This window comes from Zosterops lateralis (assembly GCF_965231275.1).
Source record: "Zosterops lateralis genome assembly, chromosome: 15".
Lineage (NCBI taxonomy): Eukaryota > Metazoa > Chordata > Aves > Passeriformes > Zosteropidae > Zosterops > Zosterops lateralis.
In genome coordinates this window covers 3,794,201-3,822,115 of record NC_139775.1, presented here as the reverse complement: position 1 = coordinate 3,822,115, position 27,915 = coordinate 3,794,201, and the positions used below count along the sequence as shown (strand labels likewise).

General features: G+C 55.1%; 2 protein-coding genes across 4 annotated transcripts; one reads left to right on the top strand and one right to left on the bottom strand.

The window, feature by feature from the left end:
- Nucleotides 1-3: 3 nt before the first annotated feature.
- On the bottom strand, nt 4-10,296 carry LOC310915586 (lysosomal alpha-glucosidase-like). 3 transcript variants are annotated; one of them, XM_083872567.1, is made up of 20 exons: nt 10,191-10,296; nt 8,630-9,161; nt 8,287-8,432; nt 7,178-7,343; nt 6,599-6,695; nt 5,447-5,566; nt 5,067-5,185; nt 4,866-4,997; nt 3,985-4,095; nt 3,069-3,182; nt 2,826-2,910; nt 2,375-2,492; nt 1,892-2,025; nt 1,644-1,795; nt 1,370-1,518; nt 1,139-1,280; nt 855-953; nt 569-733; nt 342-488; nt 4-142 (listed from the first exon to the last, which is right to left on the bottom strand). In XM_083872567.1, exons 2-20 carry the CDS (start codon nt 9,149-9,151, stop codon nt 80-82), a joined length of 2,781 nt encoding a protein of 926 aa, XP_083728693.1. In that variant the 5' UTR covers nt 9,152-9,161; nt 10,191-10,296; the 3' UTR covers nt 4-79. The 3 variants fall into 3 exon arrangements, with proteins under 3 accessions (XP_083728693.1, XP_083728694.1, XP_083728692.1); XM_083872568.1 differs by having other exon boundaries at nt 8,630-9,158; XM_083872566.1 differs by having other exon boundaries at nt 10,187-10,264.
- Nucleotides 10,297-13,422: 3,126 nt separating this feature from the next.
- Nucleotides 13,423-27,677, top strand: MAFK (MAF bZIP transcription factor K). The gene is made up of 3 exons (XM_083872569.1): nt 13,423-13,556; nt 21,533-21,612; nt 22,805-27,677. Exons 2-3 carry the CDS (start codon nt 21,577-21,579, stop codon nt 23,237-23,239), a joined length of 471 nt encoding a protein of 156 aa, XP_083728695.1. The 5' UTR covers nt 13,423-13,556; nt 21,533-21,576; the 3' UTR covers nt 23,240-27,677.
- The last annotated feature ends 238 nt before the right edge of the window (nt 27,678-27,915 follow it).

Genomic DNA, 27,915 nt, shown 5'->3' with positions numbered 1-27,915 from the left:
CAGGGCAGCATCTCGGCTTCCAGGGGCCACTGACCATCTCCCAGGTGGGTGTCCTGGTGAGGTGAGGGTGACCCCACCCTCACAGCCACTGCAGGGAGAAGCCCTGGCTGAGGCTCATGCCAAGGTCACTCACGGTGAGAACCTGTGGGGAGAGAGGAGACATTTTGGGATACAGCCTTGACAGGGGGGAAGTGGAGAATGCTTTTCCCTAAACCCCAGGAGAGCTACACAGAATCCTCACCCCCCTTTTTGGTCACACTGTGACCCTGGAGGAGGAGGGGTGGAGACCCTCAGGATGGGGACCCCCACTCAGCAAAGAGCACTCTGAAATGGGGCCATACCTGGTTGTCCAGGTAGGAAAAGGGCTTCTCCTGGCCATTCAAGAGGACCTTGCTGGGAGGCTTCTGCACGCCAAAGATGCTCAGTGTGCCAATGGTGACCTTGGTGGCCTTGGTGCTGGCATGGAGGACGGTGGAGGTGAAGATGTTCTGTAGGAGGGGACGGCATGAGCTCAAGGTGACCAGGTAACATGGGACCCCCCACTCTTGCCCTCCTCACCACATCCCACCTGTGTGACATTGAACATCACATAGGAGTAGTTGCCCTTCTCAAAGGTGTCCAGGCTCTCGCCATCATCCCAGAAAAGGTCACCCCAGGCAGTGGCATGTGAGGACAAGGCCACGATGAGACGCAGGGGATTCGCCCGGGTCACCTCTGTGGTGGTTCCTGGTTTCTGGGGTTCAAATACATGTGTTCTGTAGGGCCATGACCACTGGGGATGGGGGTCCAGGAGCTGAGGTGCAGGGGACACACGCTGTGGACAGCACCCAGGGAGGTGATGGGTGGACACTCACCTGGGTGGGCAGGATGGAACCCTCCCGGATGTGCAGGTTGAGGTGCTCCAGAGGGGCTGACATCTTCAACATCTCCCCACTGCTGTTCACCGAGGAGCCCTGGGCAGGTGGTGAGAGACATGGGTGTGAGGGATCAGGGCTCAGGTATGGGTGTGCAGAGCAGCCATCCCCAACCCTTCCTCCATTAGGGCTCACTGGGCTCAGCCAGAGCTTCCCCCCCACAGCCCTGAGAGGGTCAAGCAGGGATCACCCAGTCCCCAGCCAAATGCTGTGATGCTCCTCACCGTGTAGAAGTCGTACCACGTGCCTTGGGGGAAGTAACCTGTGACTGAGTCCACCCCGGGCTCCAGCACTGGTGTCACCAGCAGGCTCCGGCCCCACAGGAACTGCCTGTCCAGTTCCCACGTGGCCACATCCCGAGGGAACCTGCGGCGGGACGGAGACGCTGCTCGATCAGTCACTTCTCCATGATCCAGCCCAAGCATCTCTCCAGCTCCCACTGGGGATGGTCTTACTCAAAGAACAAGGGCCGGGCGACAGTGTCCCCTTGCAGGTGGGCATGGTGGAAAAGGGTGTAGAGGAAGGGCAGGAGGGAATAGCGGGTCAGCAGCACGTCCTTCATGGCTGTCCTGGCTGCGGGGCTGAACGCTGTTGGGTCCTGGGCCTGGGGGAGATGTGGGAGTCAGCAGCTGCATCACCCCCAACCCCACCTCCTGCATCCCCCATTCCACATCCCATATCCTGCATCCCACCCCTAGGATGCCTCCCCCTGGGCACACTGCCCTCGACCTTCTCGTTCTGGGTGTTGTGGTTGCGAGCGAAGGGGTAGAAGGCCCCGAGCTGCATCCAGCGGGTGCACAGCTCCTCCGAGGTGCTGCCCGAGAAGCCGCAGATGTCTGCCCCGACCAGTGGGATGCCAAAGAGGCTGAAGCTCAGCAGCCCTGAGGGCAGGGACAGTCAACAGGGCACAGTTTCGGAGATATCTCCAAACAAGCAGAAAGCTCTAGGTGGGCTGGTAGGGGCTCTGTGCCACCCACCTGGAATTGAGTAACACATGTCCTTCCACTGGCTCCGGTTGTCACCCAGCCAGTGCCCCGAGTACCGGCCCTGGCTGGGGAAGGTGGAGCGGGAGATGACGAAGGGGCGTTTCCCCCGGATCTTGATCAAGGCGCTGGAAAACAACAGGAGAGCTGGGGGCAGAAGGTAAGAGCACCCTGGCTGGTGTTTCCCTTATCCCACAACAGCTGAGAGAATTCCAGTCCCCTGGCAGAGGTGTGGGGAGTCAGCCCAGGCAGTATGGCAAAGGCTTCCAGCAGGACCAGCCTCATTCACCCACTCCTCCCAGAGCAGGGTCAGCTCCCCTCTTCTCCCGGGTTATTCCCATCCCAGAGGCTGTGAGCAGTCAGAGCTTCTCCCCTTCTCAGATCGCACTCAAATCCCCATCCTTTTCCTACTCAGCAGCGAGAAGCATTTTATCCCAGCCTATCCCCAGGCTGTCAGGAAGTGGGATGCTCAGGTACCTTGCTGTGGCTTTGGCTTCCATCAGCCCATAGAGGTTGTGGAGGTTGTAGTGCACTGACACCTTCTGCTTTGCTGAGGCACAGACTGTCTTTGCAGAGAGGGAGTCGCCCAGCACGGCTGCCAGGAGGGAGAGCCCAGTTGGACCCAATGGTGGTGGTGGGGTGCAGGGGATATGGACTCCCCACACTTGCTGGCTCTGGGTCAGCCCTCACACAGCCAGCTGTCACTGCCAACCCAGTGCCAAAAGCTCACACAGATAGCCCCATCCTGCACCCTGACACAGCCGTAACAAGTGTGCATGGCTCAGACATGGATACTGGCACATGAGGTAGGGATGGAGGCATTCAGGGTGTAAAAGAGACACAATGTCTCTTAGAAATGGTCTTCCTCTACCACATGCAGTTGGCAGTGATCTCAAAGCACAGCCTTGTATGTCATCTCCCTCCTTACCTGGAGTGTAGGGTGGGCTGTCAAACTCTCCTGGGGGGCAGCCATCTTCAGACCCATCCATGAAGTTGGATGGCTCATTCATGTCCTAAGCAGAGAAAATTGTGCAGCAATTTCAGGTGTGTGTTTTTGGGATTACTGGTAGACTTGGAAAAGCTGCATTTGAGGGAGAATCCTGCCAGGACACACACCAGGCATGAGCTGAGATGCTGGCAGGGAGGAACCCATGGGCAAGGAGGGACTTACGATCCAGAGGCCATCAAAGGGCACGTGGGCATAGAAGTGCTGCAGGTTCTCCAGCCACCACTGGTGTGTGTCTGGGTTGGAGAAGTCTGCAAAGGCAGTGAAACCAGGCCATACCTGTGGGGACACCACAAATCCACAGGTTCAGCAAGCAGGTGATTTGTGAGGAGCCACCATGGAGAACAGGGTACCACAGCATGCCGGGTATTTCAATGGGGGGTGAAAGAGGCAATGAGACAGAAGGTAAACCCAGCCAATGCTTTGAGTTCCTGGGTGCTACACACACACACATAGCATCTCTCCTACCTCCATGGTACCAGAGTACCAGGTGCTGAGGAGTCCCCACAGTCCGTGGGCAGTGGCAGCTGATGGAGCAGCTGCTCTGCCCCCACTTTCACAAGGCCTGATACCACCTCACCAAGAACATGTCAGGGAAAAACCATGATTTCTCTGTGCTTTGCTTCATTCCAGGAATTTTACCCAATTCATTTTCCCCCATGTTTTCAGGTTACATCAAAAGCCCTCTCCTTGGAGATGGTGAGAAAGAGCAGGTGGGAGAATACAGCCAGGGGGGTCACAGTGGGAGGGAACAGCTGCAGAGCAGGTCTGGAGGCACACTGTCTATCACAGACAACCTCCCCTCACCCCAGAAACAGGAAGGGAGAGAAATCAGATGACCAGCCTTAGGCAGCACTGCTGACTCTGTTTAGCTCATATGACTCCCACAGGCTCTTCTGCTGAGCAGGGGCTGGTGAAGACACCAGGAGGTGACACATGAGGAGGACAAGGGCTGAGCCAGGCTCTGGCAATTATCCCAGAGAAGTCCCTTGGCCACTTGGCTTTTCCCATCCTGTGATGAAATCCCAACCCTGGTATTGCACACCCCACTGGGCTGGGATTTCCCCCTGGAGCTCCTCACCTGCCCGATGAGTGGCTGCCCTTGGGTGGTGTTGAGGAACAAGCCCCGTCTCAAGCCTTCATCAAAAGGCCAGTAGGAGCCACGAGGGCTGGTGCTGCTGATTCCAGGATCCTGGGGATGGAGCAGAGGGTTAGTGCCATTCCAGGCAGACCACGGCTCCTTCCCACAGCCAGACCCATGTGATTCACAGAAAAGAACTCAGACAGGGTCAGCCAGAGCCCACACACTGTGGCTGTTTCACCTCAAGGGGAAGAGAAACTTGCTTCAACACTTCCAGGCATGTTTTCTAAAATGTCACTTCTGCAAGTCTCCAGGACCTGTTACAGCATTTTGGGGAGTGGGAGGCAAATACAAGAAATCTTGCTCTTATGCAAGAAATGTCAGGTCATGGACAGGCTTGGGTTACTACAGAGAGTTCAATGAGGAGGAAATTCAACTATCCTCTGCAAGGACCTGTTAGTCCCCACTGCCTCCAGCAAGCAGAACCCATGCCCCCACTCCTTGCAGAGGGAAGAAGGGACATCACAGCCAGGTCACAAGATCTCAGCACTTGTGGGGATCTGAGGGCACCTGAGCTGTGCAACCACAAGTTAAACTGCCTGACCCACAGCTCCTCCATTCCTTCTCTCACAGGGGTCAGGGCCATCCTTGTACCCGCAGAAAGACAGGAGCACAGCACAAGAACCTGGCCATGTCTCCAAGGTCCCTGCATTAGGGGGATTTCCAGTCACAGTTTACAGCTGCCTGACCAGCACTGGGAACTGGCCTCCTACAAAAATCCCCAGGGCCAGGAATGACCAGCTGGAACCAGGACCATCCATTATGCCCTTGTCTGACATCCCTGCAACAAAAACAGCACAGTGGGAGAGGAGGGGGAATACCAAGATCATAACGTAGCGCTGCCCGTGTTTGTGGAGGTCCTCCACCAGGGACGGGAGGGAGGCAAACTTCTGGGAATCCAAGGTGAAGTCCCGGTACCCATCCATGTAATCGATGTCATTCCACTGTGCATCCTGTGGGGAAGAGGCTCAGGAATGGGTGATGGAGACTGGAGGCCCTGCCCCACAGGCCTGGGGGGTTACCTGGGGGATCTGGTAGTTCCTCATGGCTCTGACATTCTGCCACGTCTCATTGCTGGATCCGTAGCCCCAGCGGCACAGGTGGAAGCCAAGAGCCCAGAGGGGTGGCATGGCTGGGAAGCCTGCAGTGGGACAGTGGGAGCATGGATGGGGTTTCCCAAGATGAGAGCAGCATTTAAAAGGATGGGATGGTAAGGGGAGAGGGAGAACAAAAGGTGATCACTGACCACAATGTGCTGGAAGGGCTAGGGATGGGACGGCTGGGGGATGCTGATCCCTCCCCAGCTGAGAGGGTTGGGGATGGTGGTGAAGGTGAGGTGAGACAGGGATGTGGCCACGAAGAAGGTGCTTGCACATAGCTGTTTTGGGGTGTGGGCACTTACCTATCACCTGCTGGTACTGCTGGATGACCATATTGGGGTCAGGCCCCAGGAAGATGTAAAAGTCCAGCACCCCTCCAATAGTCCTCCAGGTCAGGCCTGGAGCAGGCTGCAGAGCCACCTCTTTGAGAGGGAAGGTAGAAAGGGAAAGAGAAGAGAAAAAGGTAGTGACAACTGGGGAGCAACCCCCAGACCTTAGCCCCTATGATGGGGCCCAGGCAGCACCACAGGCAATGTTCAGGGGAATAGAGAAATCCCTGCCTTGAACTCAGCAGATGCTAAATGGATGTCTGAAAGCTTAAATCATCACAGCCCAGAGAGATCATGGGTTCATGCTATCTTGAAAATCTGCTCTTTAAGCTCAAATCTGTGCCAGCTTCCACTGCTGGACCAAGACTAAGCACTTAAGTGCAGTGCTTTCCTTCATGTCCTCCCCTGAAATCCCTCCTAAGTGAATCCAGAGCTACTTGTACAAGCAAGAACATGGGAGCCAGGTCTTTCCTGGGAATGGCTCTTCACATGGAGGAGCTTTTGCACCTCAGCTCAGGTGGCTGCATCTCACAGGAGCTCCTCCTGGGCAGCATCACAGCAACAGAGCTGAGCACAGCTGGAGCTGCTGGAGCCCTGGTGTGAGCAGCATCATCTCAGCTGGCTGCAAGAGGCAGCTGCTGGGAAGGACAGGTGGTCCTGGTGCCGCCCCTGACATGGCAGGGCCCTGCAGGAGCTGCTGTGTTATCACAGCACACACGGGCAGATGCCACGGCCACAGCTGGCGCAGCACAGCTGGGAAGAGCACGGGTGACAGATGGCATCCCCGGCTGTGCCCCAGCCATGCCCCACTGCTGGGCCTGGGGGCAAGGGCATTTTGGTGGAGGGGGAGTGGGCACGGACCTGCACAAAAGGGACTTGCTTTCCTGATGGCAACTCGGCAGCTGGGTGTGTGGTTAAACTGCTCGGCAGTTGCTAAAGAGCCTCGCTGTAGCCAGGAAACAGATGGCTGCGCTCAATAACGGAGCCATCAAACCACATCTTTCTTTTTTATGGCTTCCTCCCACCCCAAGTTCCCAAACTGGCCACTCCAGCAGCTCCCATCTGTCCCGATCTGCCAGGTCCTCCACCATGGACAAGGTGGTCTGGGGTCCCCTGGACACTTACCCATGGCATTGCTGTTCAGCAGGAAAACACCATGAGCACTTCCACCCTCCTCCATCAGCAGGTAGAAGGGGTGGGCACCATACAGATTGAATGATTCCTGCAAGGAGAGGTGCTTGATAAGACAGCAAAGAGGGCAAAGCAGGAGAGCCCCATGTCACTGAAGGTGAATAAATGACCCTGTGCTGCATATGCTGCCACCACCTAACCAGACATCTGTCACTCCTCTGGAGCATAGGGCAAGGAATGAAGATAGGTTTGGAGCTTAAGGCCATGGGATGCTGCTGCTTCCTCCAGCTCAGGGGCTGCTACTGAGCTGGGCTGGGTGAGGGGCAACCTCCTGCCTCACCACAACACATTGCACGAGGAGCAGGGTGGAGCGGAAACACCCAGTGCCCTTGGAGTGCCAAGAGCATTTTGCAATTGCTCTGAAATCCTCCCTGGCACATACCTGCTCATCAGCCTCAACCATCCCCAGCCTCTCCCAGTGCTGCTGCCCACCCCTGCCATGCTTTCCCAGGGTTTGTCTAAAGCACAGGAGAGCAGCACTCCTGCACTCCTGGGAGGAGAGGGCAGATGTACCGTGGGAGAGACGTCACGGGCCCACAGTGTGAGGGTGTTCCAGTCCAGGCTGTGCACGAGGCTGCCACGGTGCTCCCCCAGCCCATAGAGGAACTTGGATGGGAGTGATGTGGATATCTGGAGAAACTGGTCAGCAAAGATCAAGGGGGCCACGGTGGTGTTTAACCTGCCGGGGTGACACCAAGAAAAGAGAGAGGGTCAAGAGAGAGTTCTGGGACTCATTAGGATCCATCTACCCACCAATAACTGATCTCTTCCCTCTCAAAGCATCTCAAGGGGCAGTCTAGCAGCATATCCCACCCTGCCTCCAGCCCCAGCACCTTGGCCCCCTGAGCAAATTCAGGTCTGGCTGGGCACAAGGCATAGCCCAAGCCAGCCTGACCCAGAACAGCACAGCCTTCCCTTTGACACCAGAAGTTTCCACCCAGGTTATTATTAACAACTGAGGTGATATGGCCATGGAGTTTCTCAGCCTGCTGTCACTGATAAGCAGCTCCTAAGTACAGGATGGACCACATCCACCAGCAAATGGGAAGGAGAAGGAAAGGATGAGATCCCAAAACACCCTGGCCAAACATTGTGCAGATGTTAGTGCTCACCACCAACTTAGTGTGGGCAAAGCTGTGGAGGTGACAGAAGCTGTACAGCAAAGTAACCTGCATTCCTTTTCCACAAAAAGTCTGGAGTTGTGGGTATCCTTATAGCTTGAATAGCCAGGGAAACTCAAAAGCAGGGAGAGGGCAAAGTCACAGCCATTCTTTGGCATTTTTTTATTGGTGACGTGGTGAGATCTACACAATGTTTGGCTTCTGTAGGACCCTGGGAGGAATCAGAGCACAGGAAAGTTTTTGGAGAGATGCTGATCCCACACAGCTCTGCCACGGCCAGAGCAAACATGTGGCCTGTCCCTGGGGGCAGGAAGCCACCTGCTGCCACATCCCCATGTGAGCACTGCTCAAAAGATGCAAGACAAAGAGTAATCATTGGCTAGAGACCTCACAGCATGGGTTTTCCTAATGAAAAACCTCTGGGAAGCATGCTGGAGCCTGCCTAGGGTGGGATAAGCTTCTCTCCCCCTGCCACAGTGTGAGCATGAGGTGGGTTCTTACAGCACTGTCCCTGTTGCCTTGCGCTGCAGCAGCACCCCAAAGGGGTCCCAGGAGAAGTTCAGACTGTAGATGGGGTTTTCTGCTCTCTTCATCACCCGGGGAACATCAAGGGGAACCTCATAGCGTGGGTTGGCTGCATCTGTTATCTGCAAAAGGGGGAAAAAGTGCTTTAAAGACCAGCAAAGCAAGAGGGCAAAGATGCTCACTGGCCCCACACTGCCATGCCTGGAGCACAGCAGATTCCAGACTTGGTCCAAGCAAGGGATGGTCACCCATGGGATGGCAGGTGCCAGGGTCAGGAGCACAGTCACAGGCTCTTGAGGGCAGCCAGGAGGGATCTCACCTTGATGTGCAGCCGTGTGTCCGTCTCAAACTCCACATCCAGCCTCAGCCTCTCGATGTCCCGGGGGTAATAGGCCTTCTCCCTTCGCACCAGGAACCCCACCATGCCCAGCGCTGTCTGGTTGAGGCTCTCCAGGGTGTAACTGGGGAAGTCAGGGGGATAGAAGCACCAGGGCACCCCCTGCTTGCCCTCTGCCGGTGGGGGACTCTGGATGAAGCAGCAGCCTCGGCTTTCACAGAGCTCCTGGGTGACCACCACACGCCGCTCTGGGTAGCAGTCAAAGCGATGGCTCTCAGGGACCAGGAGACACTTTGGGGGTGGCGTGGGTCCCAGCCAGCCCCCCGACACTTGGCGCAGCACCCAGACAGTGATGGTGCTCAGCAGAACAGCGGCCACCAGCAGCCCACTGCCCACCCACCACGGGGCCAGCTTCCCATGGCCGGAGGGCACCGGGGCAGCCCCTTCCTCTTCCACCTGGCATGCTGCTGGCTGTGCTGTTGTCAGCTTCTGGTATGACTTCATTGTCCTGCTGCTGGATGGAAGAGGAGATGGTGGCAGGTGTGAAGGAGACAGAGAGGGAGAGCTTGCCCAGGCCTCAAGGACAGTTTCCCCTCTCCTGATGCCTGTGGTTTGGGCAGAGCCTGCCCACCTCAGCACCCTGCAGTGTCACATCTGCACCTTCAGCCAAGATGCACCTGGCAAACTCGGCAAAGGCTTTGCCCAGGTCAGGTGGTCCTGACCCTGCTAAGTGCAGGGAGACACACCCGACTGTCCACCAATCCCAAGGGACAAAGTACTATTTGCTTTTGGGAGGTGGCAGAGGGGCCCCTCAAGGAGTTTTTCCCAGGTCTCAATTAACGGGCTGCAGTGTTTCTGGAAGGTGCAAGCAAAACCGAGCCTGCTCTTCCTGTGGGAACAGAGCTGTGATGCTGAGAGCTGCAGCTCCGAGGTGTGGAGCATTCTCTGCTCTGAGCATCCTCTTCGAGCATCCTCTGTCATCATCGTCCAAAGCCCTGACTCAGAGGTTTTAGACCTGAGGAGGGCTGGGCTAGGGATGGCTGGGAATGTGCCATTAGTCCTTGCTTTCCACTGATAAAAGGTGATTCTGACAACCTCTCAGGCAAACACCTCCCGGACTCTAAGCGAAGGAGACCCCCATGCTCCTGTTAAGTTTGCAGAGAGCAAACTCAGCATCTTAAAAAAGAGACACAACTTTCCTGTCTCCATCTCCTCACTCTCACTCAGACCCAGCTCCCTGCAAAGGCCCAGAAAACGGCTCCACCCCGCACAAACAGGTTTATTCCCCGGCAGCGCTCCCCAGCTCGGGCCACCACCGCGGCTCGACCCGCCGGGGCCTGGCCGCGAACCTCCTCCCCGAGCGGCAGCGGCCCCGCCTTATGCCACCTCCCTCCGCTCTCCCGGGCGCGGGGGGCTCCCGGGAGCTCTGCCCGCCGCGGGGTCTGTGCCCGGCGGGCCCGCAGGCGGCACCGCGGGGGGACACACAGCCCGGGGAGCGGCGAGCCCGGAGAGCCCCCGCCCGCCCGCGGCCCCGCTTACATACACGTGTCTCCTCCTGACATTGTGCCTGCGGGCGGGCAGAGGGACAGCGGGCAGAGAGCAGCGGGCAGCGCTCCCGGCCCTGCAGCTCCGCCGCTCCGCCGTAAACACCCGACGAGCCGCCCGAGCCGCTCCTACCGCGCCTCTCTAGTAGCGGCGCATCCCTACACGCCCCTCCTCCGCTCGCTCCTCCGCCTTGTGTGCTTTTTTGGGTTTATTTTTAATATCGGTGTCTACGCGCGGTGCTGTTCAAGAGTGGAGAGTACGGGCAGATCAGCGGGCGGATGTTTAGGTTTCTCCCCAGACGATGCAATGCAGAGTGTCAAAATCCAGAGAACGACCGCTTCTGTGCCCCCAAGTAGGGTGAGAGCACTTTATCCCTGCTCAGGGGGATAGTGGCTTCAGGGAATCGTGGCTTCAGGGAATCGTGATGCTGAGGGTGTTTTGAGCACACAGCAGGTGGGCCAGGCTCACAAAACCCCACACATCCCAGAGCACCGCCCTCTTTCCATCCGAGTTTCACCAGAGGTCCTGTCTCCCATGCACTCCTCCCCACTTGCTCAACAAGTGTGTGCACTGCACAGGCTTTCCCACTTTTCAAGGGACTGGAGAGCTGCTCCTTGTTTACTATGGAAGGCCACTGCAGTCTAAAGTTCAGCAGTGAGTGAAAACAGACCTTTGGAGCAGAGGTCCTTTCCCCAGGGAATGAAAATGTAACCTGTTGTGAACAGGGTAATTCACCCAGAAACAGAATTTCAGGTGACACAGCTGCTCCCCTCCTGCCATATGTGATCTGTCAAACCCCATGTCATTGCAAAAACAAGGGGAAATACCTCAGTTCTGGTGAGTCCCATGTGTGGGGCTGTCAGCACAGAGGGTGTAGCCCCCACCCAGAACGCAGCCAGCCCATCCCCCTGCCCTTGAGGACCACACCTCATGGATGTCTCAGGGATAAACCCTGGATGATTTAGGATGACTCTGGCCACTTTTGGTTATCATCACTCACAGAGAGCACAGGTGCAGGAGGTGGCTGTTTTGGGGACATCAGTGGCCCCAAAGTCTCCCACAATCAGCATCCCTCTCCTTGCTTGTCTTGGCTCTCTGAGCCACGAGAACCTTCCTAGATGGAAAGGAGACCTGGAGACAAACCTCAGAGGCATCAGTGGACACCACAGTGACGGCTGAAATCTGTCCTCTCACCCTTAGCTCACCCTGTCCCAGTGCCCAGTGAGGACTTCAGCCAGTGTCTGCAAATCTGGGAGAGGTGAAGGCCAAAGCTGTTGCAGCTACACTGGGCAGCAGCTTCATGCCACCACACCTGAGAGCTCAGTTCCAATAATAAATAGGGATTTCTTAACATCAGGGAGGTGCATTCACCTAAACCTTGCTCTGGCTGCCCAGACCTGGGGCTGTGCCAGATACGAGGCTCCCTGTGTTTTGTAGCTCGTGTTGTTCAAAGGGAGCAGGGAAAGTTGGGATTTTACTCACAGCCTCAGTTATGGCTCTTAGAGCTGCAATATTTTGTCCCAAGGCTGAGGGGCCGATATTTGGCTCCAAGACTGGAAAGCACAAATTGTACGGGGCTAACACAGACTTTCCAACATTGTTATGGACACAAAGAAATCAAAACGAGCTCAGCTGAGATGGAGGCAGTTTGGTTTAGACAACTGCCTGCGTTATTACATTTTTTGATGCATTACCATCATGGTTGGATGCCCCCAGGGTCCGAAATGCTGCTCACACCATTGGGGTCAGGGTGCTGTGTTCAGCAGCTCATCCAACTGCACGAGGAAAGTGCAAAGATTGGTTTGAGGACCCAGCCCTGGGCAGGATTTGGCCCTGCTGTAATGCTCAGGGGGCTGCAGGACAGGCAGTGCTGGGCAAAGGCTGGTCCACAGCTGGTGGAGGAGGACAAGGCTGGTCAGTGGCCACCTCAAGGAGCCCAGGGAACAAGAGAGTGCTCCCAGGAGTGTTGGGATGCCCAGGACATGTTTCCCCACCATCATTTGCCCCGCAACAGGGCCAAGTGTTGGTGCTGCACCTGGGTCAGGGTGACTCCTGGTATCAATCCAGACTGGAGGATGAACAGATCAAAAACAGCACTTCCAAGGACTTGGGGATGCTGCTGGATGAGAGGCTGGATATGACTCAACAAAGCCTAGAAAGCCAAGCATGTCCTGGGCTACACCAAAAGGAGAGTGGCCAGTGGGTCAAGGGAAGTGATTCTGTCCCTCTGCTCTGCTCTGATGGGACCCCACCTGCAGTGCTGTGTCCAGCTCTGGGGTCCTCACCACAGGAAGGGCATGGAGCTGTTGGAGTGAGTCTAGAGGAGGTCATCAGATTGATTAGAGGGATGGAGCACCTCTCCTATGAGGAAAGGAGGAGAGAATTGGGATTGCTCAGCCTGGACAAGAGAAGAGTTCCGGGAGATCTTATTGCAATCTTTCCCTGTCTGAAGGGAGCCTGCAAGAAAGCTTAAGAGGGACTTTTGACCGGGGCATGTGGGGACAGGACAAGGGGTAATGGCTTTAAACTGACAAAGAACAGGTTTAGATTAGACGCCAGGAAGAAATCTTTTCCATGAGGATGGCGAGGCACTGGCACCGGTTGCACAGAGAAACTGTGGATTCCACATCCCTGGGGGTGTTCAAGGCCAGTTTGGACAGGGTTTGGAACAACCTCGTCTAGCGGAATGTGTCCCTGCCCATCGCAGGGGGGTTGAAACGGGATGAGCTTTCAGGTCCCCTCCCTAACCAACCATTCTACCATCCTATAAAACACACCCGTGTGCGAGCGTGCAAAACCGGCGGGCACGCTGCGCCCCCTCCATCGGGGCCGGCCCGGGGGGTCGGGAGCTGTGGGAGAGGGGAGAGCCCGCAGCGGGGCGGGGGCACACAGGGCGTGGGGCGGGGGAGCCGCGGACGAGGATGGAGAGATAAGGGGACATAAAAGAGGAACGACGATCAGGGCGAAGATGGGGAGGGAAGCGAAGATGAAGGAGTATCAGGACGAGAACAAGGACGAGCACCAAGGGGTGGGGGGGGGGTGACAATGTGCCGGCGGCGGCGCGCCCGCCCCGCGCCCTTGCCCATGAATGAACAGGCGGGCGGGGCGGGCGGTGACGCGGCGCGGGGCGGGCGGGGCGGGGCGGGCGGTGACGCGCGCGGTGACGCGCCGTGCCGGAAGCGGCGGGGGCGCTGGTTGGTCGGCGGCGCGGCGGGGGGGAGGCGGCCGCCCCGCGCTTGTTGTTGTCCGCGGGACTCGCTGGCAGGGAGGGAGGAGGGAGCCGCGCAGCGCCCCCGCCGCCGCCCCCGCGCCCCCGCCGCCGCCCCCGCCGCCCCCGCCACGGGGCGCTCCCGCCGGCGCGCAGGTGAGGAGCCGCCCGGGCGCGGCGCCGAGGGGGCGGGGGCGGGGGGGTGGGTGGGAGCCGGGAAAGGGGGGGTGGCCGCGCGTTGCCGCTCGATGGCGGGGGAAAGGGGGGCTACTCGGCCCGGGTCCGGCCCGGGTCCCGCCGGGTCCGGTGGGGTCCGGTGGGGCGCGGGCGGGCGGGGCGGCGGAGGTAAAAGTGCTGAGTCACCACCGCGCGGGCACGTGGTGCCGCCGCCCCTCGGGCCGGGCCGGGCCGGGCGCGCACGTGGGGCCCGCGGGGGGCGAGGGGCGGGCGGCGGCGGCCCCGCCGAGCGGGACCGGGAGGGGGCTCGGGGAGCGCCGCCCGCCCCCGCCCGGCGGCCCCCAAACCTCCGGGGGGCGGGGGCGCGACGGCCCCGCCGTCACCTCTGCCCTGTCACCTCTGCCCTGTCACCTCTGCCCTGTCACCTCTCCCCTGTCACCTCGCGCCGGTGCGGGGCCGGCGGCGCTCAGCCCCCCTGGACGGGGCCGGCAGCACCCCCGGGGACCCTCGGGGACGTGGGGCTGGGGGTCCCCTGGGTGTCCGCCCGGGTGATACTTTCCCTGCCTCTTGTTGTTATTTTTCTTCCCCCCGAGGACGAGCGCGCTGCCTGCCTCTGCCTCTGCCTTTGAATGGCTCTTAAAATACATGTGAGGAAACCTGTTGTGACGCCGCGCGCTCCGCCGACTAAAAATAGCCGCTTTTGTAGTACGGAGGGAGCCGGGCCGGGCGGGGTGGCGGCCCCGGGATCCTCCGCCCGCCCCGGTTATCGGGCAGGAGCAGCCGCCGCCGGGAAATGCCCGCGGGATGGGCTGGGGGGCGGGGGGCTTATCTCTGCCGAGCACAGCTGCTGGGGGCCCAGAGAGACAGAGGAGCGCGCTGTCCCGGGCTGGTCCCGCAGCCTGGGGAGGGGGGCGGTGTGTGCAGGGCCCGCCCTGGAACGGGGGGCTCGGGGGCCGCCCGGGGACCGGCCGGCGCTGGGGGAGAGGGGACGGCGACACTCCGGGAACGGGCACGGCCCCGGGACTGGGCCGGGAGCGGGACGTGCGGGGTTCGGTCCCCGGTGAGGAGGTGCGCGGGGGATCCCCCTCAGGCTCCCGGTGACGGCAGCGGCACAAGGTGGGGAAAGATCCGCGCCACGAGCGGCGGGAACTGAGATCCCCGAACTCTCTCGGTGTGTCAGGGGCTGCTTCCTTCCTCCTCCTCCTCCTCGGGCCGAGAGCCCGCTCCCCTCCCTGGCGGGTTTCTCCGTGCAGGTTTTATTTTACAGCTTCTGCCGAAAGCAGGCCACGAGGTCTCAAATTAGGAACGAGCCCCCTTTGGGCAAAGTTGTTACAGAAAAGGGAAAGGCCTCCATTTTCGCTTTCCCCGGCCGCCCCCTCCTTTGCCAGCGCGCCCAGGAGTGCAGGGGGTGGAGGAGCCAGTGAGAGCGGAGCGTTTCCCCGAGAAGCCGCACGCCTTTCTCTTGCACTTTCAGTTTTTGTGAGCCCCGTGGCGGACGCAGCCCCGGCCCGGCGCCGGGTGTGCCCTGCCGTGCTCTCGGGCTTTTAGCAGCGAGCGACTTTACCTGGCGCTTTTTTTTTTTTTTTTTTTTCTCACTGGTGAAAGGAGCGTGAGTCCCTCCGCTTTTCCCCCCTGTCCTTCCGTGTGTGTCCGCGGTGCCGCCTGCGGGAGCCCTTCCTCGAGCCTGACCCGTGCAGTCACTTCCTCGGGCTGATGGACGGGGCGTTCGCCCAATGGCAGCGCCGATGGCAGCGCGGCCCGAGTCCGCTCCCCATCCCCATCCCGCTCCTGATCCCGCCCGGCCGGACCGCGGGGCAGCCCCGGCCCCGGGCCGCCTGCCGCAGGGCTGGGCACACGGTGACTCCGGCCCCCAGCACACCCTGCCCGCTCCTGCGGGCTCTGAGCCTGACAGGGCTTCGAGCCCCGTTCAGTGCTCCCGGCTGTGTTACACCAGGTTCTTGCCTTGCTTCGCAACTGTTTCTGAACCAGAGGCAGAAATTTGTTGGCTTTTTTTTCTTCTTTTTTTTTTTTTTTTTTTTTTTTTTTTTCCCTGCTTGCCTGTCAAGGACAGCGTGCTTTGTCATGTTTTATGTCATTTCTGCGCCGTCGCCCGTCTCGGCAATCTGTTGCGGCACGGAGTTCAGCACTGCTGTGTGCCTCCTGAAAGGGAAAAATACAGATCAGCTTGATACCCTCTGATTTCCATCAGCATTGGAAGATGATTAATGGCATGGAATGTGCTGCAGGACTTGGTATTGAAAATCTCTAGCTGTGTGAGATGTTTGGGAAGCGAAGAAAGGACAGCTGGGAGCGCTGGCCCCTGCGGCAGTCGGGGTTTGTGGGATAAGCTCACTCGCTGATCATTTTTGTAAACATCCAGCTGTGAAATACTTGAGCGGTGCTAGCACTTTCAATTATCAGGAAGTTTCAGGCTCAGCACCCTGTAGAGATGAACAGGCAGTTTCCACTTCTGTCTCAGCTATTGTTTGAGGCTATCTTCAAACTTGGGCAGAGAGTCTTCCAAGCATGAAGCAAGCACGAGCAATGCAGTGCTCTGTGACCATCAGCACAAGGGCTGGGGAAGGCAGTAATGAGAGCAATTACCCTGGCACTGTGCTCCCGCGTGGAGGGACAGGCTGCATAGTGGATCCCACTGCTTTGCAATATTGCAGGATGCCAAACAGCGATGCCACTATGTCCCATTATTAGCAGTTAGTGAAGCTCTCTGACTTGATGGCTGGCACTTGAGGTCAGGAGCAGCAAAGTTAGGAATCCCAATCCCAGCTCTGCCCCAGGGTCCGGCTGTGCGTCTGAGCAAGTTCTTTGTTGCTTGGTGGTTCAGCTTGTCCAGCTGGGGAGCTGCATCTCCGGGCTGCTGATGCTGAGGTGTAATTCCAGTATATCTCTGTCACCGCATTTTACAAGCACGTGATGGAAAAAGTGCTGTAAGCTTGTCAGTGGCAGGGCTGGCTGTCACATACCTTTCCCCTTCAGCCTCCTCCTCCTCCATGAAGTTTCAGAGGTGACACACAGGCGTACCAGCCTGGTACTCCATATCCCTGCTCCCTAACCACAGGCTCTCTGCAGCTTCTGACTAGGTTGTTTACCAAACCACTGAAGACTGTCTGATCCGTGTCCAGGCTTCCCCAGAGAGCGCCTCAGAGAGCTGTGTCCTGGCAGCTCTCAAATGTGCTCTGAAGGTTCCTGAATCTCCTCTTTGCTGCTGGATGCTGGTTCCGATCCATAAGGGAAATGGAAAGCTGGCCAGCTGGGCGAGGGCTGCGTGGAGCTCCTCTAGAACAGTAAACAGTGACTCACCCCCTCCTTGTGTCTTCTCTCTCTTCATGTCAAATATATTGCCTCGCATATGCTTCTCTACTCTCTGATTCACACCACCAGCCCGTCCCTCCCCGCTCTCATTACAAATGAGTGACAAGTGTCAGTCTGCCTTACAGGATGTGTGAAGGTTGTCAGAGCAGGAGAATGGCTTTTTGAATGATGGGGAGAGGGATGGTGCTCTGCCTACCATGCTGCAATGTGCTGGAAATCCGTGTCGTGCCTCCGAGCGGCAGAGGCACGGCGACGAGGATTGAAGCATCTGTAGTTGCCTTCACCTGTCAGCTCAGATGTTACCCGTGGTAGGCACATCCGTTTGGCTGGCGCTCTGGAGCTGGGAACAACTCGCGGATAAACGAGAAATTTAAACAGCTGCCTAGGAATTAAATGGCTGCATTTGGGAATGAGTAGAGTATTCCCTGCGTGTCTGTCGGTGCCGAGTTGAGGCGTGATGGCAAAGATCCCTGTCACTGCTTGAACCTTGCGCTGTTTTTCTGCCCTCGGGAAGTCGTCGCTGGCCTGGCGGAAGGTGAGGGCTGCATGTTTTCAGTCTGCTCTGTGTGTGTGAGGATGGAAGCTAAACACCAGCCGAGCCGTCTGCCAGGCACTCGTGTTGTGGCCAGGGATGTCTTTCAGTGTAGAAAGAGTTTTAAAATTTTAAGTTCATCTGCAGTTGTCGGGTGTCAGCAGTGATTTTATAGTAATTCCTTAATGTGTAAAGTGCTTGGAAAGCCCTGTAGCGTGGAAAGTCTGAAATCTCACTCTGGCATGTTTTCTTTCTTAATTGCAAGCCTTGTGTGGAAAGCTCTGTCCTACCTCTGTCTGAGTCAGGGTTTTCTGCTGCCTTTCCCTTTCAAAGCGAAGGAACTGGGATCTCTGGATGCTCTGAGCTGAGGCTGTCAGGCTTAGGATGTCAGCTGGAGACTTCCAGGTTTTTTGGGAGGATGCTGCAGTTAGTACAGGAGCTGTCTGAGAGAGGGAGAGGGCGTTGGCAAGGCTGTCAATGGGTAACTTTATTGCAGAATTACAAGGGCTCTTTATGTAACCCACAGTCAAAACACTTGCTGTAAATATGAGCGTGTAGCTGCTCTGGAAAAGCTTTTTCCCCTCACAGTTGGTGTAATACTACTTGCTGCTTTATTGATGTGGCGTTGGAAGTGTGTCGTACTGCTTACAGAGCAGGGATGTAGCACGGCCCTCGTTCCAAAAAGCTGAGCTCCTAATTTTAGACGTGATGCAGCAAATGCAATTAAGGAAAGAAGGGCAGGAGTAGGGTAAAGACTAAAAGGGTTCTAATAATCAAATCGCAGGCAGGGTCCCAGAAGACCCCTGTGCAGCATGTTTAGGGAAGGCTGCTGGGTAGGACTTGTTTGCAGAGTGGTTTATGATTTCATTGCGGGGTTTTGCTCTGTAAGTTTGGGAGATGACATGCTGATTTTTAGTGTCTTCTTGCTGGTAGCTGAATAGTCCCAAATAATCCTGATGGGAAGGATTTGTTCGATGAGGAGGTGAGGCCCAAGGCCCTGGAGGACTGCTGGTGAGGATTGCCAGTGTTGTTGTGTCGGTTTCAAGCAGAGCCCGGACCACACCTGTGCCTTCGCCTAGTGCAGAGATAAGACCTTCCCTGGCACTCATATCTAAGTGTGAGACCTGAGCCTGTTTGAGTGTTTCTGCTTGCTCCATGAAATCCTCCCCTTTGGGTCAGGCCAGCCCACAGTCTCCCACCCTTGTTTTAAGAGGGTCTGGCATCACAATTCCTGATGGTGCCTTGAACCTCCTCACTGAGTGTCAGCAGCAGCTCCGGCCCATGGCCCCTGGTGCAGCAGGGTGGATGCCAGCCCATCTCTGAGCCCTGCTGGGGGCTCTGGGGTGTGGGGAGACAGGTGTGCAGCAGAGCACGCTGAGCCGAGTGCCCGTGCTGTCCGCTCAGGAATGTGCAGGGCAAAGAGCTGCTGCTTTGGTGACACGGAGCAACAGGTGACCCGGAGGGTTTCATCACTCGGAGCTGGAGCATTGCTCAGGGTGGCAGGTGAGCCCTCCCGCTGACCCCCGCTGGAGGCAGCCTCACCCCCGGCTCTTGTTTTCCGTGATACTTTACATTTCTTTCCGTCCCCGCGCGGCCAAGTGGCCGCGTTCAGTTTTTCCATCGGCTGGCGCAGAAAACGCTTTGAAGACGCGCTGGGTGAGGATCAAAAGGCTTTTTGTGCAGCCGGTGGGTGTGACGGGGCTGTCGTTGGCCTCCCCCTCCTTTCTGCCTTTCCTTTTCCGGCGCTCGCAGCGCGGCGAGCGGCCAGCGCGCCCCTTCCTTGTAGGGATGGGGGCGGCGAGGGCGGGGGGATGCCGCCGAGGGAAGGAAGAGTTTCTGATGCTGTGGGAATGTGAGCGCTCAAACTCTGTAAACAGCTGGTGACTCACTGCATAACTATGGCACCAACTGCCTGCGGCCCGGCTGCGCCTCTGCAGGGAGGGGGCTGCCGGCCCTTTCCTCTACGCACTGGCAGCGCCTCTGCGCTCCTCCACTCCGGGACCTGCTGGCCGAGACGAGGAGCTTTTTCCTTCCCCCGGCTGCCAGTGCCTGCGTCTGCTCCTCCGGCCGGGAGGTAGGGGTGGGCAGCGAGTGCCTGCTGTGGAGGGAAGCGCTGGAAGGGCAGCGCTGGGGTGTGAAGAGGTGCCTGTGCTGGCAGGAGAGCACGCAGACAGAGGCTGGGCACGTCCCCGTCTGTCCTGGGCAGCTGAGGGGGGCTGCGGCTTGCCCCCCTGCCCTACCCACTCCTGCTGTCCTGGCGAGACAAGGGGCTGTGGCTGGAGGTGTGCCCGGGGTGGGGCTCAGTGCTGGAGGAGAGCAGGGAAGGACTCGGTGATGCTCTAGAAAATGCAGTGCACACCAGTTGCTGTAAGTGGTCCATTCATCACGGAGCATCTTGGCTTGTGTGCTGTGCGGCTGTCCTTGTCCCTCCTCCAGACATGGAGAGAGAGCTGTGCTGTCTCGGGCTTAAAAATAGAGGAGGCGCCTAAATACACTCCCTAATATCTAGGATAGTATCTTGCAGCTCTGCAATTACAGGATTATTTTTTTCCCCCTCCTGCTCTTCATCTTGATTTTTATGTAAGTCGTGTGATGATGAGGTGCCTTGACTGATAAAATTCAAGTGACAGCAGCACGGGCTGAGCCAGCACCTTCACCCACCCTGCTCCCACTGGTCCCCACGCCCCACCTTTGCATCCCCCCAAATCCCGCCACCCCTGTTTGCAGATATGAATGAGTTTGTTTACTCTCCGACGACCTCGTGATGTCTTTGCACAGACATGACCTGAAGTCATTATTGCTTTTGGGCTTCTCTGTTTCCATGGTGACTGTCTCCGGGTTGGCTACTTTCCCAAGGTCACCATGGCAACTATCAGAAGGGAATCATGCTTGGGATGCTTTGGCTGGATTTTTCATGAATGATTAGGATGTGTGACACGATGCAGACGTGGAAATGGGGAGGGTTTGGGCTGGGCTGGAGAAGGTGGGGGGAGAGGAGAGGACTCCCGCCAGACAGGCAGCGCTCTGCGGTGCCGCGGGTGTGCAGCCCTCGAAGCCGCCCTGTGTCGGGGGCACCGGCGCCTCACCCCTCCCCACTGGGGAGCCAGAGCAGAGGCTGTGATGGTGGCACGGCTGCCGGTGCCTCTCCCAGGGTAGGTACCATCGGGCTGCGGTGCTTCCGTCACCGCGGGGTGCAGGGGTTGGGTGGAGGTGCAGGCAGGTGGATTTTCTGCTGGGTGCTGGTCGCAGGGCTGTAGTCACTGGCTAAGGTGAGACTGAAGGGCAGCGTCGCGGCAGGGGACGGGCTGCCTATCGATGGACATGCCTCCACGTCACTAGAAACATCAAGCAGGTTTGCTCTCACAGTCTGGGGCTCTGGAGGGTTGGGAAGCAACAGTCTTGGTGTGCTGGGAGAGGTGAACTCCTTCCTGGCTTTGTTGTCAGGGGCTTATGTTTCTGTTGTTTGGGTTTTCTGGTAGCGTCTCCTTTGGGTGGGGACAGCGCTGGAAGCAGGTTACAAACCAGGCAGCTTCTCTCTGGGTTGCTGGCTCAATTTTGAGCTGGGCTAATAATCATCGAAATGAGAATGAAGGGAGTTGTTGTCTTGTGGCTTTTCAGTGCCTTTTATGAGCGGAGGTAACTCTTAATTCAGTCCCTAATAGGCCATTTGGAGCGTCTGGGATGCCTCCAGAGGGAGGTGAGCCAGTGACAGGGCCGTGGAGGCCACACTCCATTCTCCCCTTGGGAAGGGGTGGCACATGGCAAGGTGATGCGTGATGCTTAGTGTGACTCTTGTTTACAGATGAGTGTGGGTGTCCTCCTTTCCTCCCTGCCCTATCTTCTCTGCTGGATCTTACCGTGGTTCACAGCAAAATACCAGGTCTTGGTGTTAAAAAGCAATGCAACACAAATTTCTTGTCCACACAAATTTCTTCCTCTTATCTGAATAGGGTAAATGATCTATGAATCCATCCCAGTGCTTCAAACAACTGTGTGCTTATTTCTTTTAATGGTGGTTGATTTGGGGGGTTGGGTATGATCTTCTTGCCCTCGTCTCCGAGATTAACCTGGAAACCTTGTTTTGTTTTTCCAGTTGCAATTTCTGAGCAGTTTTGTCCGGAAGACTGTGCTCAGGTTATGACGACTAATCCCAAACCGAACAAGGCATTAAAGGTAGGGGAGAAGCTGAGTGGGTGGTGCTGGGTGGCTGGGGAGGCTGTCACAGAACACTGCAATGTTGGTCGTACACGACTGTTCTTTTTCATTCCAAGAGACTCTTAGAAATGGGTGCTGATACAATTTCCCACTGTCTACAGGAAAAGTTAGGGTAGAAGAATAATGGCATTACCCAGAAAAAGGCCTGAAGTCTCTGGGATGGCGTGGAGACTGGCATATCCCAGCAGCTATCCAAGAGACTTCTGAGGTATTGGCAGCATCCTGAAACCAGTGCTCCCAGTCTTGGCAATGAAGTATTTTTACTGTCAGGACTGGGAGGCACTGAGGAAGGGACTTGTTCAGCTGGTGTCTCCCAGACCCATGAGACACTAAATACCTCAGACGTACCAGTTTGATGGTGGTCTGTGCCTGGGCTGTTCATGCTTTGTTGAATTTTCTGTCTAATGTTTTGGCTCTTCATTCCGTATGTCCTGCAGTCTCTAAAAAGACAAAAGGATGGTGTCTTAAAAGTTCTTAAAAGTGTTCAGTGATATTGAAGGTCTTCTTCAGCCTGAACAATTCTGTCATTCTAAAAATAATAGTAGTGGCAAATGTGCTTGAGGAAAGGGCAAGGCCTTGGTGGTTTTCTCATGTAACTTCAGTTACTACGTGCTGTGCCCCAGCAATACCAAATCAGACTGTCCTTGAGGCCAAGCATGGTTGGTTTCTTTCGCTACTGAAATGAGCAATCTTCAACGAAAAACCACAAAATGCTGAATTAAGCCCTGCACAGAAGCAGCTATTCTGCTTTTGAGATGCTGCACTGGTGTCCCAGCATAATGGTGGGAAAAGGTGTCATCTTTAGCATTCATTATGAATGTCCTGACAAAGGACTTCACAAAAATAAGGCTTCAGTCACCTTTATGTATCCCCTTGAAAATCTTGCTGTTGGGTTCACATTGGGTATGTAAAGATCACTGCTTTCTTTGACCTGAGAGGGTGACCCAAACCCAGACAAGTACAGTGCTCAGATCTTTGCCATGTTTAACCCAGGTGTTTTAGTGGAGCTTGTGCTCTCCACAGCACATCAGGGGTGTTTTCCAGGTAGGGATTTCACATTGCTGAGGGGTGGTGGCCTTTTCTCCTTCTGCTGCCCAGAGCATCCGCTCAGGTCGGGTTGCTGCTACCCCTGTGCTGTTGGTATTTGCAGGTAAAGGAGGAGTCAGGAGAGAATGCCCCAGTGCTGAGTGATGATGAACTCGTGTCAATGTCCGTACGGGAGCTGAACCAGCACCTGAGGGGTCTCACCAAAGAGGAGGTCATCCGTCTGAAGCAGCGGAGGCGCACGCTGAAGAACCGGGGCTACGCTGCCAGCTGCCGCATCAAGCGTGTGACTCAGAAAGAGGAGCTCGAGAGGCAGCGGGTTGAGCTGCAGCAAGAGGTGGAGAAGCTGGCCAGAGAAAACAGCAGCATGAAGCTAGAGCTGGATGCCTTGCGCTCCAAGTACGAAGCACTCCAGACCTTTGCTCGTACTGTGGCGCGAGGGCCTATTACCCCGACCAAAGTTGCCACCACCAGTGTCATCACCATCGTGAAATCAGCTGAAATCTCATCCAGTTCTGTGCCGTTTTCAGCAGCCTCCTAGTGCCCTCGGTGGGGGGAACTAGCAGCCTTTCAGAGGGGAGGGGATAAGGCTCTTATGCATTGTTCCGGAGTCCTTGGTCACGTCAAGAATTGGCATTTTAAGAAGTCTCTTCCAAAAGTGCAAAAAACAGAAGAAAATAAAAAAAGAAAAGAGAAAAGCAAACAAACCCAAAGGGTTCCTACAAAGGGAACTTAACTGGCTGCTTCTGTCTGGACTCAGTGGCTCCATCAACCTCTCGTGTCCAGGATTTGAGCTCTGTATGCAGTACAAATTGCAAGATCTGCTTCCTCCTTCCCTCTGCCTCCACAAACCCCTCTCAGCTGTGGGCAGCTTTCCAGCTGGGAGAAGATACCTGAGGAGTCTCCGGAGTCTTCGTGAATGATGCTCAAGAGCCAGGAAACATATGGACCGTAGAAATCATCATGTGAGATGAATGTATGGGAAAAAGGGTTTCCTTTAGTGGCCTCCTACTCCTTGTAAGAAGGATCTCCTCTAGCTTCCCCACTTCCATTTGATATTATGAGGGCAGGAATATAGGCTTTATGGGTTTGATTTCAACCTGCTAAGAGTGGATGGGAGTGGGAGGATGATGGAGATAAATGCTTGGGTCTGACCACACCCATTCAGAATAACCTTTTGTTTTCAATTCATGGTGTTAAAATATGGAAAAATATATATTTTACATATTTTAATATGCCCCATTACCTGTGTGGCCTGTAAAAAAACTACATTGCAGCCTCCTTTATTCCAAGCCCAAGTTTCCTGATAGCTCCTTCCCAAAGGTGTGCCTGTGAATTAGGTATATTTATGCAGTTTATTTCTTCCAAATGATCCGCACTCTTGAAGTAGCAGCTTTTTTTTCATGGGTTACCTGAAGCTGAAGGGAAGGAGGCACAGTAAATGCTGTGAAGATCAGTATGATGGGGAGGAGAAGGGGAGATGAGGAGGAAAAATGCTGCATGTATTATTGGTGGAGGCAGAATTGGCTGTGAGAGAAGGTAGGACAGTTCTGCTGGGATCAGCACTATGAGAAGGGGTTTGTGCAGAGCATTTTGGAAGGATGTTTTTAAAGCACTGAAGTGTAACTAGAGGGCAATAGCATTCAGCCAGGAGGAGAGAAGTTGAGGGTCTCCTCTTTGACAAAAGCATTGGTATGTTAGCAGTGAGCATCCTTAGCTGGAGAGCTGCGCTCACCAGTCCTTGGCGATCAGAGAAGGGCTATGGGGAGGTCAGATGTGAGCTTGGAAGAGTCTTTCCCTCTCCATTGCACATCAGATGCTGAATTTGGGATCCAAAGAGTACAGTGAACAACCCTCAGTGTTCAGACAACCTGTGTGAATGTGACCCTGAAACTTGATGCTTTCTCTTGCAAGTGTGGATGAGTTATCCCGAGAGGCACACAGAGGGCAGGATGGAAAATCAATGTGCGTGTAGGGGACAGAAGAATTGGGATTGAGAAGTCGTTTGTTTGGCTCTGAGCAGTGGTTTGGGAGAGGGATTTCTGGCTTGGCAGTGGGCAGGATTTGGGAAGCTGAAAGGAGAGGTTCTGCTGTTGCGCAGCGGTGATGAAACGACGAATGTTTCCAGGTCACTGTAAAAAAAAAAAATAGCTATGTTGGTGTTTGTGTGTTTTGTTGTTGTTTTTTTTTCTTCTTGAAGTAGGAAAGAAAAGGGACTGTGTGTTTTGTAGGGCAGGTCAGAGACTTGTGGAATGGACGATGCCTGTTGTCATGCAGGTGAGAATAGAATGAGATTGCTGAGGTTTAAGATGAGGAGAAGAGCTCAGAGAATTTGGGCTCCCGAACAAAGATCACGGAGAATTCATAAGTGGTTTGGACTGAAAGAGAATAATCAAGTGCTACCATTGTTGGAAAGAGGACAGTGAACTGGCATTTGACACCCAGTATAATTTGTTGTTTGAGGCTTTGTCTTGCCTTGAATGGCAGTAAGTTGGTAGAAATTTAGCAAAGCCCTACTTGTCTTTGGAAGAAGTTGTTAGCTTGCTTTTTCTTTTTTTTTCACCTTGTCATCGGAGTCTCTGGACTTCCCAGGAGGATCCTTTGTGAAATAGGTTAATGAAAAGAGAAACCTCAGACTTGGTTCTCATTCAGTCCCCAACATCCACATCTGTGACCTTACTGAGCCAGAAAGGGTGTCAGTGAAAAATGCTTCCTGAAGGCTCGTTCCCCCTGCCAGATCCACGTGTTTTGGAGGGGAGCAGGGAGTTTCCTTCAAGTGATTTTCCAACACGTAGAGTTTGGATGACACTTAGTGTTACCTCATTTCTCCTCCATTCCCTCCCTATCTCCGAACAGGCAGATCGATGTCCTGTGTATCAGTACCAGTTATTGACTCCCACAGCAGAAGCTGAGGAAGAGAAAGATGTTATGGTCATTTCCTGGTCCTCTCATGTTCTCCAGCTCACAGACATTGGACACTTTCCCAGACCTTACAGGTGCCTCCAAAAACAGGCAAAATGGAGACTCCTGGCACTGTTGGGGCTTTAAATGAAAACTTTATTGAAAAAGGCCAGTTGACTTGAAAATGCCCAAATGCTTCCAGTCTTTTAAACAGCTCCAGAGCTCCATAACATTCCTGGCTAGATAGGAACACCCTCTGGCTGCCCTTGACACCCCTCCGGGGAAACCAGACCTGTCTCACTGAAGGGGACGGAGATCGAACTTTGTTCCTGGGGTCTCCTTGCTGTTGGAATGAGTTGAGAAACATATCTTTATGTGGCACTTCCCTTGTGGCCAAGTATTTCTTTTTTTTTCCAGTTCTTGGAAGGGTGCCAAAGGCTTGTCCATGTGATTGCTAGTTTAGTGCTGGTAGGCACTTAAATCTCTGGTCACTCGATAAAGAACAAGAGGCCTGGGTGTTGTTAAAGCTGTTGATACCATAGCCATGGTAGGTAATCCATATTGGATATCCATAAGGACCACGTGGAAATATTTAAAGAGAGAGAAATATATATATAAATATATAATTATATACATTTTATCGTACAGATTTTTCGTAAAAAAGAAAAAAAATAATTTTTTTTCCAAGTTTGATACTGTAAATCTTTATTAAAAGAAATTGCCAGTCCAGGGCTCCCTGGGTGGTGACCTGGAGGGGAATGAAATGTCCTGGCTAAACTTCCACAGAGGGATCAGAATTGCAAGGTAACGTGGAGGGAGGAATTACCCGAAAGCTGTTGATCGCGTTGGAGACCCAGCTCCTCCACCCTCCTCCCTGGAGGGCCCTCCAGCTTGGGGTTGTCGCGTTGCATTCCTCTGGGGTTCGGTTTGTTTCTGTTGTGTTTTATTTTTGTTTTGTTTTGTTGGTTTGTTTTTTTTTTTTTTTCTCTCCGTCCTGCACTTGCCAGCCTGACACCCGGGCGAGCGCGGCGTGGGGAGCTGGTGGCGTGGGACGTGTCCCCGCAGCCACGCCTCTCTCTGCTGCAGTACTTTGGATGCCGGGGCTCCCTTCTCTGCCCCTCTTAGTTTGTCCCCCCGACCCCACTGAGGAGGAGCGGGGGCTCTCATTTTTGGGTGCTGGGATCCTCTCCCCTGGGCCTGGCCTTTCTTTGGTTGCTCCCCATTCGCAGTGTGAACCGGGGGCTGGGCGGGAAGGCAGGAGAAGACGAAAGCGTCGCGCAGGGACCGGGAAGGGACATCTCTGTTCTCGTAGACATGTTTGCTGTGCTCTCTGTCGGGAGTGGGGAACCTTTCCCTCCAGGGCAGCTCCAGATCCCTTTGAAACAAGGCAGCGTCTCTGCTCCTGCCCAACTCTGCTGGGAGGAGACTGAAAAGTGCAGAGACCTGGGTACCACAGCAGCTCTGGGACGGTGGGGAGGGATAAGGCACTGGGCTGGGGTGGAGATGAGCTGTGCCATGGGATGGCTCAGACCCGGGGAGGAGGAGAAGGTGGCAGGTTTTTTTTTTCTCTCTCGAATCATTTAAAATTCATTGTCAAGATTGTTTTTATTTAAAAAAAAAAAAAAAAAAAAAAAAAAGGAAAAAAAAGAAAAAAAAAGGGGGGGGGGAAAAGGAAAAAAAAAAGAAACAAAACAAAACCGAAAAACTTTTGTAATGTGGATTTGTTTTCCTTCGTCTGTATTTCAGTCTGCTGGGGTGTTTCTGTAGATGGTGGATACTTGCTTTCATTTTTTTAATGATAGAAGTCTTCTGTTTTAAGTTGTTTTTTATCACCAGCTCATTCTATCCTCTGTGGTTACTCAGTAATTTCATTTCAATATTTATTTTTGTGCTGCTTTTTTATTATAAAATAAATTATTGATATACCAAGCAATGTGGATTCCTGTTTGTAAGGCGAATAGCCCTGTGTATGTGTCCATTACTTCTCTTGACAGCCACAACGTAATTTATTGCTGTAAATTTAGCTGCAGTGACTGGTTTTTTTGTACCTTTCCAATAAAGCATTTTCTGGTTTCAGACTTGCCCTGGTCTATGGTCAGCGTTTTGGAGCCTGAATTGATCTTCAGTGGAGTGTTTTCCTTGGGTTTTTTTGCTGCCTGTCCCCAGTGCAGCACCCGGCTGGCAGTGGCGCTGCGGTGAGCCATGTGTTTTTTGGAGGCAGGCTGGGCTAAGGCAAGTGGGATGGCAGCTTGGGCTTTGGCAGTCATCTGACCCAGCTTCCTGGATCCCATCTCAGTCTTGCTGTGGTGCTTTCTT